This window comes from Dermacentor silvarum, chromosome 11, assembly GCF_013339745.2.
Source record: "Dermacentor silvarum isolate Dsil-2018 chromosome 11, BIME_Dsil_1.4, whole genome shotgun sequence".
Lineage (NCBI taxonomy): Eukaryota > Metazoa > Arthropoda > Arachnida > Ixodida > Ixodidae > Dermacentor > Dermacentor silvarum.
Window position 1 is genome coordinate 97,561,117 of NC_051164.1, and position 15,609 is coordinate 97,576,725.

The following is a 15,609-nucleotide window of genomic DNA, read 5'->3' on the forward strand; positions in this document are numbered from 1 at the left end:
GTGTGGGCTTAACGGCGATAGTGAAGCACGAATAAAACCATTTGAGCCGTTGGTTTTTATAATACAGCTTTCAAGGCTGTATTTCACGGCCTTGGTACCACTACCAGAGCACTCTGAAGCGACCACTCGTATGTGGGTCATTAGTTGTAGGCAGTGTTCTAGTAACATTGGTTGCAGGGCACTATAAGACTGGAGCACCAGTTCCTGCTGCTTTCTGGCGTGAGCCAGCATGCTTAGTGTGATTTCCATGTGGAAATAAGGAATGACACTGATCTCATGATATCGATGCTACTTTATTTAGCGAATGCCGCGCATGCTGCGTTATAAAATAATGAAGTAGTTTGGATTGGTAAGGGCAACACAACAAGCACAACAGGGAGATGGAAAGAAATTGGATCGCGGCCATTTCATTGGGCGGCAGGACAGCTGACAAGCAGCGGCGGCGATTAGGTGGCAGTTAGCAGAGTCGAATGCCACCGTCATCATGGAAGCTATGCGGCGATGTCTACCAGATGCCAGATGATCGTCCTCCCGGTGGGTTGTGCACACGGATGGCAGCTCTCGAGCCTTTGTCGTCGTCGATCTGGGCACCTGGATTGAAAATGGAGAGATGAACGCACTATTACAAAAAGAAAGAAAGGGGAGCTATTTAACAGAACTTAATGAAAGAGTTCTATCTTGTCCTAATCCCTTTTTGCTCTCCATACATTCATGAATGCTGACCATGCAACTCGCCCAACATGCTGTAATGCTGGAGTCCTAGAGAGGTTGGAAGGAAAAGGTAACAACAGTTAGCTGTTCAGAAACAAAACCATCTTTAAGTTTCTATTTACATAGGGCTGGTCTGGTACCCTCACCAATTTGTTCTTTTCGGAGGGAAGATGAGACCGTAAAAAATGCTTTTTCATTTCTTGTCGTGGAGCTTGAACTGCTTCCGAATTTATCATTGGGTGCCTCGACTCTTGGGCACAGCGACGGGGAAGGTTTTCACTGCTATCCAGAATTTCCTCAGTAGGATCAATGACATTCAAATGCTAGATTCAAATTTAATGCTTTGTTTCAAGAAAACTGATTTAAAATCGTATATTTTTATGTTTTCCACTTAATCCTACATTCTCCTAAATTAATTCTTCCCACATGTCTCTGTTCATTCTAACATATCTGTACAAAAAGCTTGTTTTCTTATTCCTTACATTTCATATCTGGCCATTCCCCCAGAGTGGGTGCGCCAATAAATACATTTACAAAACCTGCACACTGCACTAGAAAGTGCTCTACGAATAAAACGGCAATAATTACTGCCTCAATTCTAGCGTGCGAATTTAAAGGTGTAGGGTCCAGAGTGCTTCCAGTAAAAACTTGTTAATTGAATCGTCGCTAAATCTGATAATTCAGCCTCGCCGTTCTGTAAGAGAATCGAAACAGACAGAATTTAATCAAAAGACGGAAGTCAGAGCTCCACCATGGTCCGCAGGCTCTGAGACCGCCAGCTTACTAAACCACGACAAAGTTCTGCATGTGACGGTGATGGATAGTAGCGTTTCGCTACAGCCACTGTAGTTTCGCCTTGCGTACAGCAACGTGCGCCATTTTTCTAGCGTCATGCACATCGCGCACGAGCTCAAACCAACGCGTTGCTCAAACACGCGATGCGCTAAGATTACCCGAGATCGCTTCGGCCAGGCTCTTTAAGAGGGCGCCACTTTCTCACATGCAAATAACAGTTTTTAAGGGGTGCGGTTAGGGCAACGTCAACTTGTCGCTAATGCAAACAACGCCTCCTATAAAGACTTTATAGGAGGCGTTGATGCAAACCAAAGGAGGCATTGTGCAAACGATAATGGAGGAAGGAAAAAATTTTTTACCTCCATGCAAACGAATGACACCAGTAGCAGCTGGCGGGACACAGCTAAAGTTGTCCATACTCTAAAAACGTAAATTTCGTTTGTCTTGAAAGGTGGCGCCGCGGCGCGGTGCTGTGGCTCTTGTGGGCAGGCTTGTAGATATATCGGGGGTGGTCTTGTTCGCTTCTTTGCCACTTTCAGCTTTCGCTTTGCGTTTGCGCGCCGAAAGTCAACTGAGTTGGGAGTGTGTGCCGGTTGTGGATCGAATGGACGTGGAAAGTGAAGCTTCTCGGCTGCATGAAGCGTGAGTTACGGTAACAACGCAGCTTTATTTCGGCAAATAGCTTTTCTTCTTACATGCAATAAGTACATCTATTCCTTGAAAGCCGTGACACGCGATATGAACGGCCGCAACACGTAACGTAATTCGAGGTTTCGGATTACCATGTTCCTACGCACGATAATTGATGTAACCTGTTTCGGTACTGATCTATTTCGTTTCTGAAAGTTTATTGAATTGTCTGCAGCGTTTTTCACTCATTTCGAAGGTGGTATGGAGGTCAGACTTCATGCTGCGAATGCGAGCGGCGCGATTGCGCCGTGATTTATTATAAACTAACACTGCTGTTAACTGCTGTTAACTCAAGTCACGCCTTTTTTCAGAGCAAATAAGTATTTAGCGCAGCTTGAACCGTGCCGGTAGATGCAATATATAGGCGTTCTGTTTTTTTTTTCTTCTCTTTAATGGTAGGCACACTTCTGCAACCTTGCAGAATTGCAACCAATTTCTAGAGAAACTTATTAATTATACAATAATATAATAATAATAAATATAATGCGTAGGATGGATAACCGGTGGACCGGTCATTAAAGTTACGGAATGGGTACCAAGAGAAGGGAAGCGCAGTCGAGGACGGCAGAAAACTAGGTGGGGTGATGAAATCAGGAAATTTGCAGGCGCAAGTTGGAATCAGCTAGCGCAAGACAGGAGTAATTGGAGATTACAGGGAGAGGCCTTCGTCCTGCAGTGGACATAAATATAGGCTGATGATGATGATGATATAATTAAGATAATCAAGTTATATTTTACAGTTTTGACGGAATGTAGTTGCATGATGCAAGTAAGAATGCTACCATTATAGTACGTGGGTTTGAATTTTCTGGGCGAAAAGTGCAAAAATATTTGTGTACTTGAATCTCGGGTGTTCAAAATTAAGCTGGAGCCGTCCCCTGCCGTCTCCCTCAGAGCCCATCATGCAGCTGTGGAACAAGCTAGATGCATTAGATTTTTTGGAGCCACTATGCCGACAGCCTTTTTGTTAGCATGTCTGCTGCAACATGTTTCCTGGTTCTTTGTTATGTACAAGAGCGCTCTTCACAATGTCGTGGCAATGTGTTAGAGATATAGATGTCACATATGTGGTGATTTGAAAACTTTTATTGTATGACGGTACACAACACAGTGCCTATATATATTGTCACTGACAGCCCTTTAAAGTTACTTGTATTAATTTACCAGTCTGTGGCATTTAGCCTAGATATTTCGCATATTACTTCTGCTCATCGTAAGTTTCTCAAACTCGCATTCTGTTCAGTGTTGTACAAAACTGCAAATACAGAAGGTTTTTAAGTTGGAGTTGGAAGTTTGAATGAATACTGAGCCTCTTTTTTTTGTCTGTCATCCGAGCATTAATTCCTCAGTTATTTAACCAAATTTAAGCGCACCTCTTCATAGGCAGAGGCTGCAACAAATGAAGTGTTGAAGGGCACTTTTATGTGCAATGAAATAGGTTTAGAGTACATGTTCCCCGATGAAACACCAAGGTGACTGTCATTGATTTGTACAACCTAACACGCACAACACTGCTAAGGGATGATAGGCATTTTGACGTGCTGTTACATAAAAGGTATTTCCTTGTAAAACGATATCAGCCTAGTTGCTTGCCAACTTTTAACCCTTTAAATCTGCCTTTCAGGACTTGCTTTCATAGAATTTTGCTATTTCAAAGCTGTGTAAGTTCCACAGTGAAGCATGGCATATTTGATCCCCAGTATTATTTCGCATGGATTTAAAAATTTTCTCTTTAGTGTCATGCTTTGTGTTTTAATAACAAGTCTGAAGAGGTCTGCCTATGGTCCTAATTTAGCCTAAAGTCACCATGGAGTGTCCTAAGTAGCATCACAGCACTATGGATGAAGTGAGCTGCAGCCCGCAAAAAAGTGCAATTGTTGAGGACAACCATGCAATGGACAGGCAAAAAGAAAGCATGGAGGGTAGCCGTAGCAACGTGCCTTACACCACTGCTTGTCATCTTAGACCTTCTTTCTGTGCGGTCACAGAAGTTTAACTCTTTAAGTGCCCCTTGCATTTACACTTGAGGTTTGGCACAGTCCAGAAATGGCGTAAGGAGACTCGGGCAGCAAGATACTAGTGATATCCATCCCCTTTGACAATGGCAAATTGTGTCAGTCTCTATAGGATGTGCAAGCGAAGGAGATTGAAGCACGCACAGGAGACCCAACCATCTACAAGGGCAGGCGGGCCCGAGCGCCAACAGTAGGGAGATCATTCGTTTACTGTAGTGCCCAAACACCTTTTAGAAAACAAATGGACCCACTATGAATAGAGAGCGAGTACAACTGCGATAATTAGACCGCAAGACCTTCATTGACTGTAGCATAAGTTAGGCATGTAAGCTTTTTAATGTGTGAATAAATGTAACGATTTCATTGTCATTTCTGTACCCTAGTGCCCATACAAACCCTGCATTATGCACAAGATGTTTCACTAACCCCACTGCAGCTGCAGCCCTGATATCTTCTTTATTTAAACACATAGAATTTATTTCTTTATGTTTGCATGCAGCATGAAACACTCAAATATTGGTGGCTTTTTTGAAATCTGGAAAGTGTGTGTCAGTTTTCCCCAGAGCTAAGACGAAAATTCAACGGCACATCAGTAGCTTTCTTTATGGTACTGTCAAAGTATCCGATTACATTTGATGCTGATCACTCGACTCCTGAAAAATCTGTTGGCACACTACATATTCTTGAGGTGGCCCGCAGTAGTTCCTATGCAGTTATGATATTCCGATGACTGAGCATGAGTTCTTCAGAATGCAGCTGTCAAGGACAGGGGTCGAACTGATGGGGGCAAAATGCAAAAGTGCCTTAGATTTAGGTGCATGCAATATTGAATGCCAGGCGGTCAAGATTTTCAGAGTCATCCACTACAGCGTCCCTCACAGTCCATTGAGCAGCTTTAGAATCCACGGTCAGTTGATCTTGGCACGAAAGTTGCAGAGAAAATATTTTTGCATGAGTGTAACCATGCCCTTTGTCTGCGATCGTGTTTAAGCTGATGTGGTGAAGTCTTCAGAAAAGTGTGTGGTGGCATGGTGGTATGCACTTGGTAGCGCCATCTCGTATCAAGAACGTGAAGTGCATTACGCCGTGCTTTTGGTCTTGCTTGGCACGTAAAATAAATGCGTTTTAGTTATTCACTAATAAGGAAGGACCTACAGTTGACTTCCGTTAATTCAACCCTGACGGCACTGACAAAATCAACTGAATTATCAGGCAGGTTGAATTAAACAAGATGCAGAAAAAACGCCAGAACACATGGTCAATTCATTTGGCAGTACTATTCACGCATGTCTAACACACCCCAGAATAAAACATGCATCCACTTTCCATGTGTCCAAAGTAGAAAACTAACATAGAAATGACATTAAAACTCCTGAAAAAAGTAGCAATATACTAATGGCGCACCCGATTTTCTGGCAAGAAAATTAGGCAAGGGTCTAATATGTGTTGCACAGTGGCGGCCAGTTTTCTAAAGTCAGCTTTGCTGCACAGTTTTTCAATCCACCTCGCTGCAGTAGATTCGTTTTATGCGGTAAAGCACACAAACATCATGAAGGCAGTTTTGGTTTTGTATCCGACTGCACTGCACAAGCAATTTTCGGCCCCATTTTCCTGAAAACATAAAAAAAAGGCCTGCTTTAAAATCGGGTAAATACCATAATCGGACATTGGTGCGCCATGGTTATTGCTTGAAAATCTTCCTAGGGCAGACTCAAGAAATAGGAGTTATTCGATGGGAAAATATGCGTGTTCAGTGGATTCACTGTCCCCTGAGCTCCGCCTAGACATGCTGCCACTAAAAGGGGTCACTATTGGGGTCACCATAGGGGTCATGCACGTGTGCGCTGACTGGTCAAGTTTGAATTATCCAGCATAGGCTAATTTTAGGATTGAAATAACTAAAGTTTGGGCCCATAGTCGGGATCTTCGGTCGGGATCGAATTAAAAAATCAAATTGAGTCGAATTGCCAGAAGTCTACTGCATTAGCTAAAAGGTAAATGTGTCTTGTGTAGAGCTTACATATACTGTATTTTTTTTGTTTTGGTCGGGTGCAAAGCTTTTTACTATGTCACGAAATGTGATTACTTGCACGGAAGCAACAATTGCAGGTACTGTGGATTGTTTAGGTGGCCTCTTGGTAGACTGCCATTTTGATTCTCAAAAATCCCTAAACTCAGGGGGAAGTTTGGCAGAGCATTTAGCAGGTAGTGGCATGTACCCTTTGGAAGGCTAGCACCATCCTAAAACATGGCATAGGCATGTGTATGAAGGCTCCCTATGCAGCGCACTTCTGTGTTGCTGGTGTTTCAGTATTCCATAAACTGTGATATGCCCTACAGACAGGCTAAAACTCCTTGCTAAGTTTGCAAAGCCTGTGTTCTAGTGCAGCCAAGAGTAACACCATGTGACATTACCGCATTAACTGCACGAAACTGCACTCCCTGCCAGTGATGAAAAGGCAGCCTTGACAAAGTTTGGTGCACCTATTGAAATGTTGGCCTGCCTCTCTAAAATAGTCTCATTTTGTCTAGTCACTTCCACTTGAAAACATACTAAGTGTGCTGCTTCGACAGCTTTTTGTCTTGACAGTTAATCGGTGCGTGTCTGATTATGGCTGCTCAGTATGGTGTAGCTATGTTACTGTAGTACTGGAAATGAGCAAAAAGAATAAAGGGAACCAAGGGGCTCAACCTTTTGTTACAACCAGATGAAACCAAGGAAAGCATGGAGGAAATTAACTGCTCTTTTAAATTGAAATGTAGAGTTAAGAAAAGGGAAATGAAAGTGGATTATAAGAGAACTTGCTGCTGGCTGGAATCGAACACATCTTCTTACATTATGTGTTGTGCAATGCCCTACCTTTTGAGCTAAAGCAGCGGCTGTCCTGTCATCTGACCCCCTGGGCATTTGTGTATGTGCAGACCTGGGAATGTGAGTTAGCGCTACTTGGGCCACCTGACAAGATGTGTGTCGGCTTCATATGGAGGATACAAAACACTTTTCTTCAGTGCAACTTTCACTTTGTTTTTGAGTATGGATGTATTCAAATCACTCCTGTCACATCTTTAACATTCCACTTGGCATAAGCTGGGGGCCACAGTGATGTACACCCATGAGCAAAAATATACAGACCACAGGGTCACCGAAAAAGCTGAATTTAGTCGTAATCCAGACGCACAAACTGAATTGTTGAGTGCCCTGGAAAGTTTGGAATGGCAAAGTTGCACTGCAGTATTCAATTTCAAGTTACATTCGTAGGTGGCAAAGCTAATCGGCTTCATTGCGAAATCCCTGGTCCGTATACTTTTCCTCACGGAAGTGTCATATTTACTCGCACATCGCTCGGCTTTGTGTTCCTGCGCAACCAGTGTCCCTGTCAGCGTCTCTTAGGCTTTGGCTTTTGCTCAGTGGGGCTGCTGGGGATCCCGCCTGCTGCTGATCTAAGGGGCCTCAGCCCACCATTGCCGATCCTCCCTGGGTACCTGTGAGGATGGCGTCGAGACCTCTGCCCCCAACGCCCCCCCAAGAAGCATTATTTGAAAGGTGCAAGAAAGTTCTTTACTCAGCTCTGCTTTCCTTGATGTACGAGTTGCTTAGACTGGTATATATCTGCGAACATTTTCTTCCTTTACATTGAATATCCTTGTTCTAGGTGTGTTTTGCCCATTTCGACGAAACTTAAGCATTTCTTTCAGTTATGTTTATGTCCCATCCTTAAAGGGTTGACTAAGTGTGATGAAGGCGGCATGCTTACCAGAGAGGCTGAAGGTGGAGTCCTGGAGGTTGCGGCAGCCACCGCGTGTCAGAGGCCGACTGTGGAACTCGCGTGGCGTCGCTGGGTACAGGGGTTCCTTGTAGTACGGCGCAGGTGGTGGAGTTGACTTTGTCGCAGGGGCAGCGTTTGCGGGCGACACGGGCGCCTCTTCTACGGTCTCCGGTTCTGGCGTTGGGGCCGATCGATCGATCTTGCGTGGCATTGAAGCCTGCAGGGGACGGCAGTGACGATGGTGTTAGAAGAAAGCTTCAACTTAGAGGTGACAGAGGAAGAATGAATGAATTCTGGGGTTTTACGTGCCAAAAACATGATTTGATCATGAGGCACGCCATAGTGAGGGAATCCAGATTAATTTTACCACCAGGGGATCTTTAACGAGCCCCCAATGCACGGGACATGGGCATTTTTGCATTTCGCCCCCACTGAAATGCGGCGGCCGCGGCTGGGGTTCAATCCCGCGACCTCGTGCTTAGCAGCGCAACACCATAGCCGCTAAGCCACCATGGCAGGTTACAGAGAAAGATAAAGTATTTAATCATGTAAGGCTCGCCCTCGTGCAAGTCCTGGAATACCCAACTCTGAAGCGCGAAAAAAAAAAAAAAAAATGTTTCACTAAGTGTACAACAGGTACTATCAACATAGCGCTACAGGACAGCTGAAGCAGATATGTGTCGGCGTAGCAAAGGTGAAACTTTTTTGTGTGAGCCTTTTTTTCTTACCTTGCTGAGCGCTGCATTTCTGCAAATACATTTCGTAAATACTCTCTCCCACTGTTGTTTCCTTCCACGAAACAACTTTGGGGGAGGTGCTGGTTGATAGCCTTAGTTGGAGCTGGGTGCGGTGCAGATGAAATTCCTTTGGCAGGAGCCATGGTGAAAACAGGGACACAGTGTCTACTGCAAAGCTCTGTCTTGGGAATGGAAAATGCGCACCTCCCGCAAATGCGAACAAACCGAAAGCGATTAGGCTATATTATTGCATTTCCTGCTTTGCCAGCATTTGTGACAGTGAATTCAAGCTCCATGATGTCCGTTTTGGTCCGCACCATGCTTGAAGACGGCTAATGGAACGACTGCACATAGCAGTTCCTTGTAGTTATAAGGAACAAGTGTTCATATCACTTTTTTTTTCTTGTTCGCAATTCAGTTTATGCTGATGGTACCTTCGTTCTGGTTAATTTCTGCAAGCCGCTACACACTATCAAATGTGCAATGAGAGATGATTGAATGTTGAATTAATATTACTTATTAACATCACGTAACACAAACATGAAGATTATGTGTCACTCCAAAAAGCAAGTACATGCTAGTGGTAGACTGTTTATGCAAAATTTAATTGTTATGGAATTTTATTATTGTGATATCTAACATTTACTTCAAAAGTAGCAACACGATAGAGGAGCCAAAACATTTGTAGTTAGACATTGTAAAACTGGAACCACATTGATGCAAAATCTGCTGCCACAGCTGCCGCTAGAACTACTATTACAGTTCTACTACTTTCAACAGTGGCCTCTATTTCTTCGGCAGTCGTCGGTCATTGCAATCCGAACTCACGGGCCAAGCCTGTCTGCTATTTGTACATGTATCATGGTACATTCCAGAATAATTGCTTATGCTCACTTACATTTGAAAATGTACTACAGCATTTGCATTGCACACGTAATCTGACCAGGCCCCTTTGCTACAGAATTCGCGACAATTAAAGAACTTCCCGATATGGTATGCATGTCTCGCACCAAATGATACTTGATAACAGTGATAACCTGGTGAAAAACGGTCTCCGGCAAGAAGCTAAATAATGTACGCATGGTATACTTTGATTTCACTAAAGTGTTGCCAACACAAGTACATCACAGCGCATTCAGCTACGAGTGCTCAATTTTAAATTAAATTTTACTTATGTACAAAGAAGGAGGGAGAGCAAAGAGATGTGTCATCTCTGCACTGAACAACAAGCATATGTTTGTGTGGGCAAAAAGTCACCACTTGCCTCCCTCTGTCGGACAGCTGAGTAGACGTAGCTGCAGTTGGGCGCCATTGGGACGAACTTGCCGACGCCCTTGGCGGCATGCACCTCTCCGTTTTCGACGACGACCCGCCCCTGAGAAATGACGAAAACCGGAGCACCTCGGCACCGGAATCCCTCGAGAATGTTGAAGTCACTGGCAGACTGGTGAGTCTGGGCCGAGAAGACGTGCTCCTTCTCGGGGTCCCAGATCACCACATCTGCATCAGAACCGGCCTGGATTCTGCCCTGCAAGGCAGAACAAAAAAAAAGAGACATCTTGGTGGGAATGCCAACTTGGTTAGTTCATCTTTGAAGCAATTAATAAAAAGCTGAGGCAGTGCAACTAAATGACGACAAGGAAGCAAATGCACATTTGTGATGTGCATTTGCTTCAATTTCGGTCCTCATCTAGTTGCTAGGTGTGTGTGAAAAGTTAGAGACCAAGTCGAATGTGAATCGAATAGTGCCAGAAGCGAGTCCAATGGAGTACTCAGTAATTTTAATAGTTTTCGAATAATGATACAGCAGTTCTCCACCATATAAAACTAAGCTCTGATCCTTTTATCCTAAGGCGGGAGAGCAAAGAGAATCGCAACGTTAGCAAGCTTCTGTCATTACGCTGCACATCAGTTTGCAAAGTTACGATTCTTCGGCAAGTGCGCCCTGAGCAACCCTATAGAGTGCGCTGCTATGCAACTTCTTGTTTCTTTAGCAAAGTACTATGTTAGGCTAGTTTGTCCATCTTGTTTCTTGTCTATTATGGCTGCCAGAGTGAAATTTATCACACTTCTGCTTCAATCTTATGTTTGATTGCACACAGCTGGCAATCTAAAATATTGAAAAACTATTTGAAATATATCCATATTTAAGAATAGCAACAATTTGATTTGAAGACTGAATCTAATCGGACAGAATTATATTCGTTATTTGAAAGTTTTGAATATTTGCTCTCCTCCTTACTAGTTGCACTGTTTCGGCTTACTTTGGGGGACAAGGATGAAACTGATGTTGTGGTCTAAGGTCTGAATCAGAGTTGGTTGGTTAAGCATCATATATTTACAAAGAACAATGCTAAGACACAAAATGACCGCTTTTATTGTTCTGTAGAACTGGTCCTTGTAATTATGATATTGTGGTCATTTGGTGATACAGTGGAATCTCGTTGATACGTTTCTGTGTTTTTCGGGATAATACATTTCTTTGTCTTTTCTCGATCATACGATTTAGTTGGATAATACGTTGGACGATACGATTTTCTAATGATACGCTTTATTTTTTGTTTCCCGTGAAGATCGTATCAACGAGATTTCACTTTATTTCATAATAGTTCACACTCCGAGACGACGAACCAGCCGACGAGAAATGAGACCATGCCTGCCTGTCACATAACGAAGCTATGAAGGCCTTCCAGGTTTAGCCATATAGTAGAAATTGAGTGCTCTTTCTGATGCTTCGTAGAAAGAAACTCTTGATTGCCTTTTTCATTCATTCAAGTGGCAGTGTGTGCAAGTTTTGTCGCCAAGTAATTTGGTTATGGGTTTGGTTCGTGGCTGCAATGGATGCTTAATGACGTAGGGTGAATGCAAAAACATTCACGTGGTTAGATTTGGGTGCACATCAGAGAAGCTAGGGTGTTCAAAGTTAATGCAGAGACCTCCACTACGACGTCCATCATAGCTGACTGATAACTGTGGAATCAGCTAATTAAATTAAAGTCTGGGGTTTTATGAGCTAAAACCGCGACATAATTATGAGGCACACCGTAGTGGGGGGCTCTGGATTAATTTTGACCACCTGGGTTTCTTTGATGCGCACCCAGTGCACGGTACATGAGCAGTTTTAATGCGATAGCGTTAAGGGCCCCGTGTCGCATAAAATCCGGTGTTCGGTGGTGTTGTCCTGCCAAGAAAATCATCCTGAACCACGCCAACCACGCAGGCTCTCCGCGTTGAATTGAATGTCTCACTAATTGAATTGAACTAATTGAATTTCTCAAAGTAAAATGCGTCGGAGAAATTGTAAAGTACGACTTAACCGCAATCTACAGGCATGATAGCTTCAGATGGTAATTTGAATATACGAGAAAACAATTCTGTTATGCGGAAACTCGAACACCACCCCCTTTTCCAACATTTCTACCGTTGATACAGCGGCGCACCCTAGTCGGTGGTCCTTGCAAGAACGCCATCCAGATGGCGCTCGCTTCCTCGGCAGCGGCGCGCTGAGGCGAAGGTGCAGAAAAAAGAAAGCTGCTATCGCGGTTCCACTTTAAAGGCGACGCGCGTCCTCCCCAATCTAAATGCGGCCACCACGGTCAGGATCGATCCTGTGACCTTGAGCTCAGCAACGCAACGGAAATTGGCTAATTAAGTGAGCAGTTAACAGTGAGGGGTGTGATAAAATTGTACATACAGTTTAACAGTGTGAACTGACAGAAGGATGTCTACCACAAGTGACTAAGTCGTGACTTTTGTACGGCTGGGTGTGTGTTTGCCAGTGTTACATTTTGATTACCTTCCGTGGATAGATGTTGAAGATCTTTGCAGCATTGGCACTGGTGACGGCCACAAATTTGCAGGGATCCAACTTTCCAGTGTTCTGAAATAAATGTTGTAATCTTTTAAAATACAGTATGACGGCACAGTCCAAAATTTTTTCTGACAGGTGACAGTACTGTTTTTTTTTTTTTTATGCACCAGCGATGCGTTTTTTTGCGTCATCTTTGGCAATTTGCTCTTTTGCATCTGTATTAGCAGTTCTTCACAGTTCAGGCAAGAACGTTGCATCAAGCAGTGATGCTACTTTCTGAACCAGCTGCGAGTTAAGAATCACGTCACCAATTCAACGTGGACTTGTCAGTCCATTCTCATTTACATGGTAGCCACTACAGACAGCTTTCTTCTGACATCTTGTTTCCATAGTTAGTGCATTGGCCTAGTGTAATTAGAATTTTTTTTTTTTTTTGCAATTCCAGAATGAAGCACTGTCGTGCCTTAGGTATATGTCACTAGACATTTGAGTGATGCTACAGGTGGAACCCTGTAATCCAAATGTGCCTTGTGGTTCCCTTTAAGCAATAGAAAACTTATCTCAGGCGTCTGTTACAACCTTCACCAAACAATGAGTGCGAGATTAACTTTAGCATTGATGCTATGCCCCTATCACATGTCCCTTATCTCCTCCCTCCCTTGAAATACCTCTCTTATCTCCTTTGAGATGAGGGAGCATGAGACTTCATAAAGGAGCTCAACAGCACATAAGTTGCATCGTGTTATATGGCAACAAACTAGTTTATGACGAAAGCTGCCAATGTCCTATTATGCGTTGTTCAGCTTATATGCATGCACATTAATTTCACCTTTAGTTATGCCTAAAATTATTTTGCTTAATGTTGTTCCTACATGCAAACATGCATGTAATGCAACATAATGCAACATAATGTAAACATGCAACATAACATGCAACATAATGTAAACATGCAACGTTCATGTGAAAAATTGACTACTATGAAAAGTAAACTATTCCCTTAATGTAGCGATGCTCAATGCCGCCAATCTTGTACTCATGTTCTTGCGTACTGGAAGGCATGGCCACTGATTTTAGCTGTTCTTAGCGAGTTCATTTCACAATTTTAACTGCAGCAAAGCAACGCAAACAAAAATTATTTTCATTTACATTTCAAGCACCATGGGAATGAGAGTACTCTCTCCAGACGTCAAGGGAGATCACTGTACTCAGTTCACCAAAAGCTCCATTAAACTCCCTTCCGATGGGTGACCGTGTGACACCTAGTGCATTTCTCTCAAGATAAATACACATAGATATAAAGGAATATAAAAGGAGTGCATGGGTGCCCATGTGACGGTGCTATTAGTCTGTCAATATAAAAAGGAAAGTTTTCTCACCACACCATTCTCCCATACAACACCCATTCGTTCTTCGACACCATTGACGCCATTTGGAATGCGGGTGAAGTCATCCTGACCGATCGACTTCTGGGTGGTCGTGAAGGTGCAGTGGTCTGAACCAGTTGTCTGCAGCTCTCCACTGGGAAACACATACACACACATAGAAGAACTAATGAAAGATGGCCTTACTTTCTTTTGCAGTAATTCATGCACAGTTCATAACTCTCTCCAAATCTACTACAACATCATTTTGTTTCATTGCAGTTTAAAATGGAAATGATACAGTTCGCATCAGCTACTAAGTAATAAGTACTTAATATTACTTCGCAATATCAAATATTACCACATAATACCCATGCATTTGCATTGTTTGACTGATGTCTTCTGCTGCACTATGCAGGCAGAGGTAAGCCATGTGTGTGGCGACAAGGTTTGTTAGTGCCACAGGTGCCAATTCCCCAGCACTGAGCATGCCCTGATCTCGAAAGATAATTATACAAAAAGTTACGAATTAAATGATTTTTTTTTTAATGAATGTCCTCGAAGCAGAGAGACAAGACACATGTGCTGTGCAAGTGATTCTTGAGGCAGTTTAAGGGGAAACCTTACGTCAAATTCTTTCCAGTATTTCAGCAGTATGGCTTCTACCTTGCAGCAGAGTGAACTTAACACTCGGTGTCCATCAAATGGCAACTTTATAAGGTGTTAAAGGAACACTAAAAGTGAACACTAAACTCCTTCAAACTGATGAAATATTATTTCATGGCTCTGTTTGCATTCATTCAACAGACAGAAGTTGATCACTGTTGGAGAAAATGAAGGCACACTTTCCCAGTTTCAAATTTCATGCATAAATTACAGTGTCTGGGTCATAGTGACATCATAGATTTCAAAGTACTTTCACATGTTTAGACCATTCTCGTGTAGAAAATGTTCTAAAAATTTGCTAAATTGAGCCTTTGCGTGAACTTCAAGGCGTGTTGCCACCTGTCTTTCATTCTCGCATCTTTTCTGGTTTACCAAGACTCCTCATGACTGTACTGACAGTTTTGGCATCCCAGAAACATAATTTACCAATCCGCACTAAACGAATATATTCTTTATTAGCGTCCCCTTAGCTCTATCAGTTTTACTTAGAGTCACGAGTGCAAGGAAATAAGAGCGCCACCTGGCAAGCAGGTCCATGAGGTATCCTCGGGTGGACGGGTCAGGCCGCAGAGGGGGCGACAGGACGTGCGCGGCTGCATGCTTCCAACATCGGTTAAAGTAGTGGCTGCCGTCGGTGCCCAGGCCCGCAGTAATGGGCTCGCCGAACACCACGCAGCCTTGGGCGCGCTTCCGCAGAATCACCTCGGCGGCGCTTTTGCTCATGACGTGCACCACGTACAGTGGGCAGTTCACCTGGTTGGCCAGCACGATGGCGCGGTGCGTTGCCTCGGCCTCCACCTGTATTACAAGGGAACAGTGATTTACGATCGATTATTAAGGTGGAAGTGCCTTATATGTCCCATGAAGCGGAAAATCCGGCGACCGACCGGTGTTAACAACCGATGGCAAGAAAACCCATGTGACCAAGTCATGACATCACATTCCCGGCGCTGGACCTGCTGGCTCGCACTGGGAAATCCCACTGTGAACAGCCACAACGTCGGACAGACGTCGTGGCCCACACACAAAAAATTGACTTTGCCAAATTCGAGAATT

General features: G+C 43.6%; 1 protein-coding gene and 1 long non-coding RNA gene across 3 annotated transcripts in view; one reads left to right on the forward strand and one right to left on the reverse strand.

Moving 5' to 3' along the window:
* Positions 1 to 274: 274 nt before the first annotated feature.
* LOC119433607 (dihydropyrimidinase) overlaps positions 275 to 15,609 on the reverse strand; it is a 55,852-nt gene continuing 40,517 nt past the window's right edge. For both annotated transcript variants that reach the window (XM_037700862.2, XM_037700861.2), the window contains 6 exons: positions 15,074 to 15,351; positions 13,903 to 14,044; positions 12,512 to 12,595; positions 9,980 to 10,243; positions 7,967 to 8,195; positions 275 to 591 (listed from right to left, as the gene is read on the reverse strand). In XM_037700862.2, coding sequence (XP_037556790.1) covers positions 506 to 591; positions 7,967 to 8,195; positions 9,980 to 10,243; positions 12,512 to 12,595; positions 13,903 to 14,044; positions 15,074 to 15,351 — 1,083 coding nt within the window. In that variant the 3' untranslated portion in view covers positions 275 to 505. The remainder of the gene's footprint in view (positions 592 to 7,966; positions 8,196 to 9,979; positions 10,244 to 12,511; positions 12,596 to 13,902; positions 14,045 to 15,073; positions 15,352 to 15,609) is intronic.
* Positions 2,005 to 15,609, forward strand: part of LOC125941576 (uncharacterized) — a 57,275-nt gene continuing 43,670 nt past the window's right edge. The window contains exons 1-2 of the long non-coding RNA XR_007464454.1: positions 2,005 to 2,148; positions 7,621 to 7,755. This is a non-coding gene — a long non-coding RNA (uncharacterized LOC125941576). The remainder of the gene's footprint in view (positions 2,149 to 7,620; positions 7,756 to 15,609) is intronic.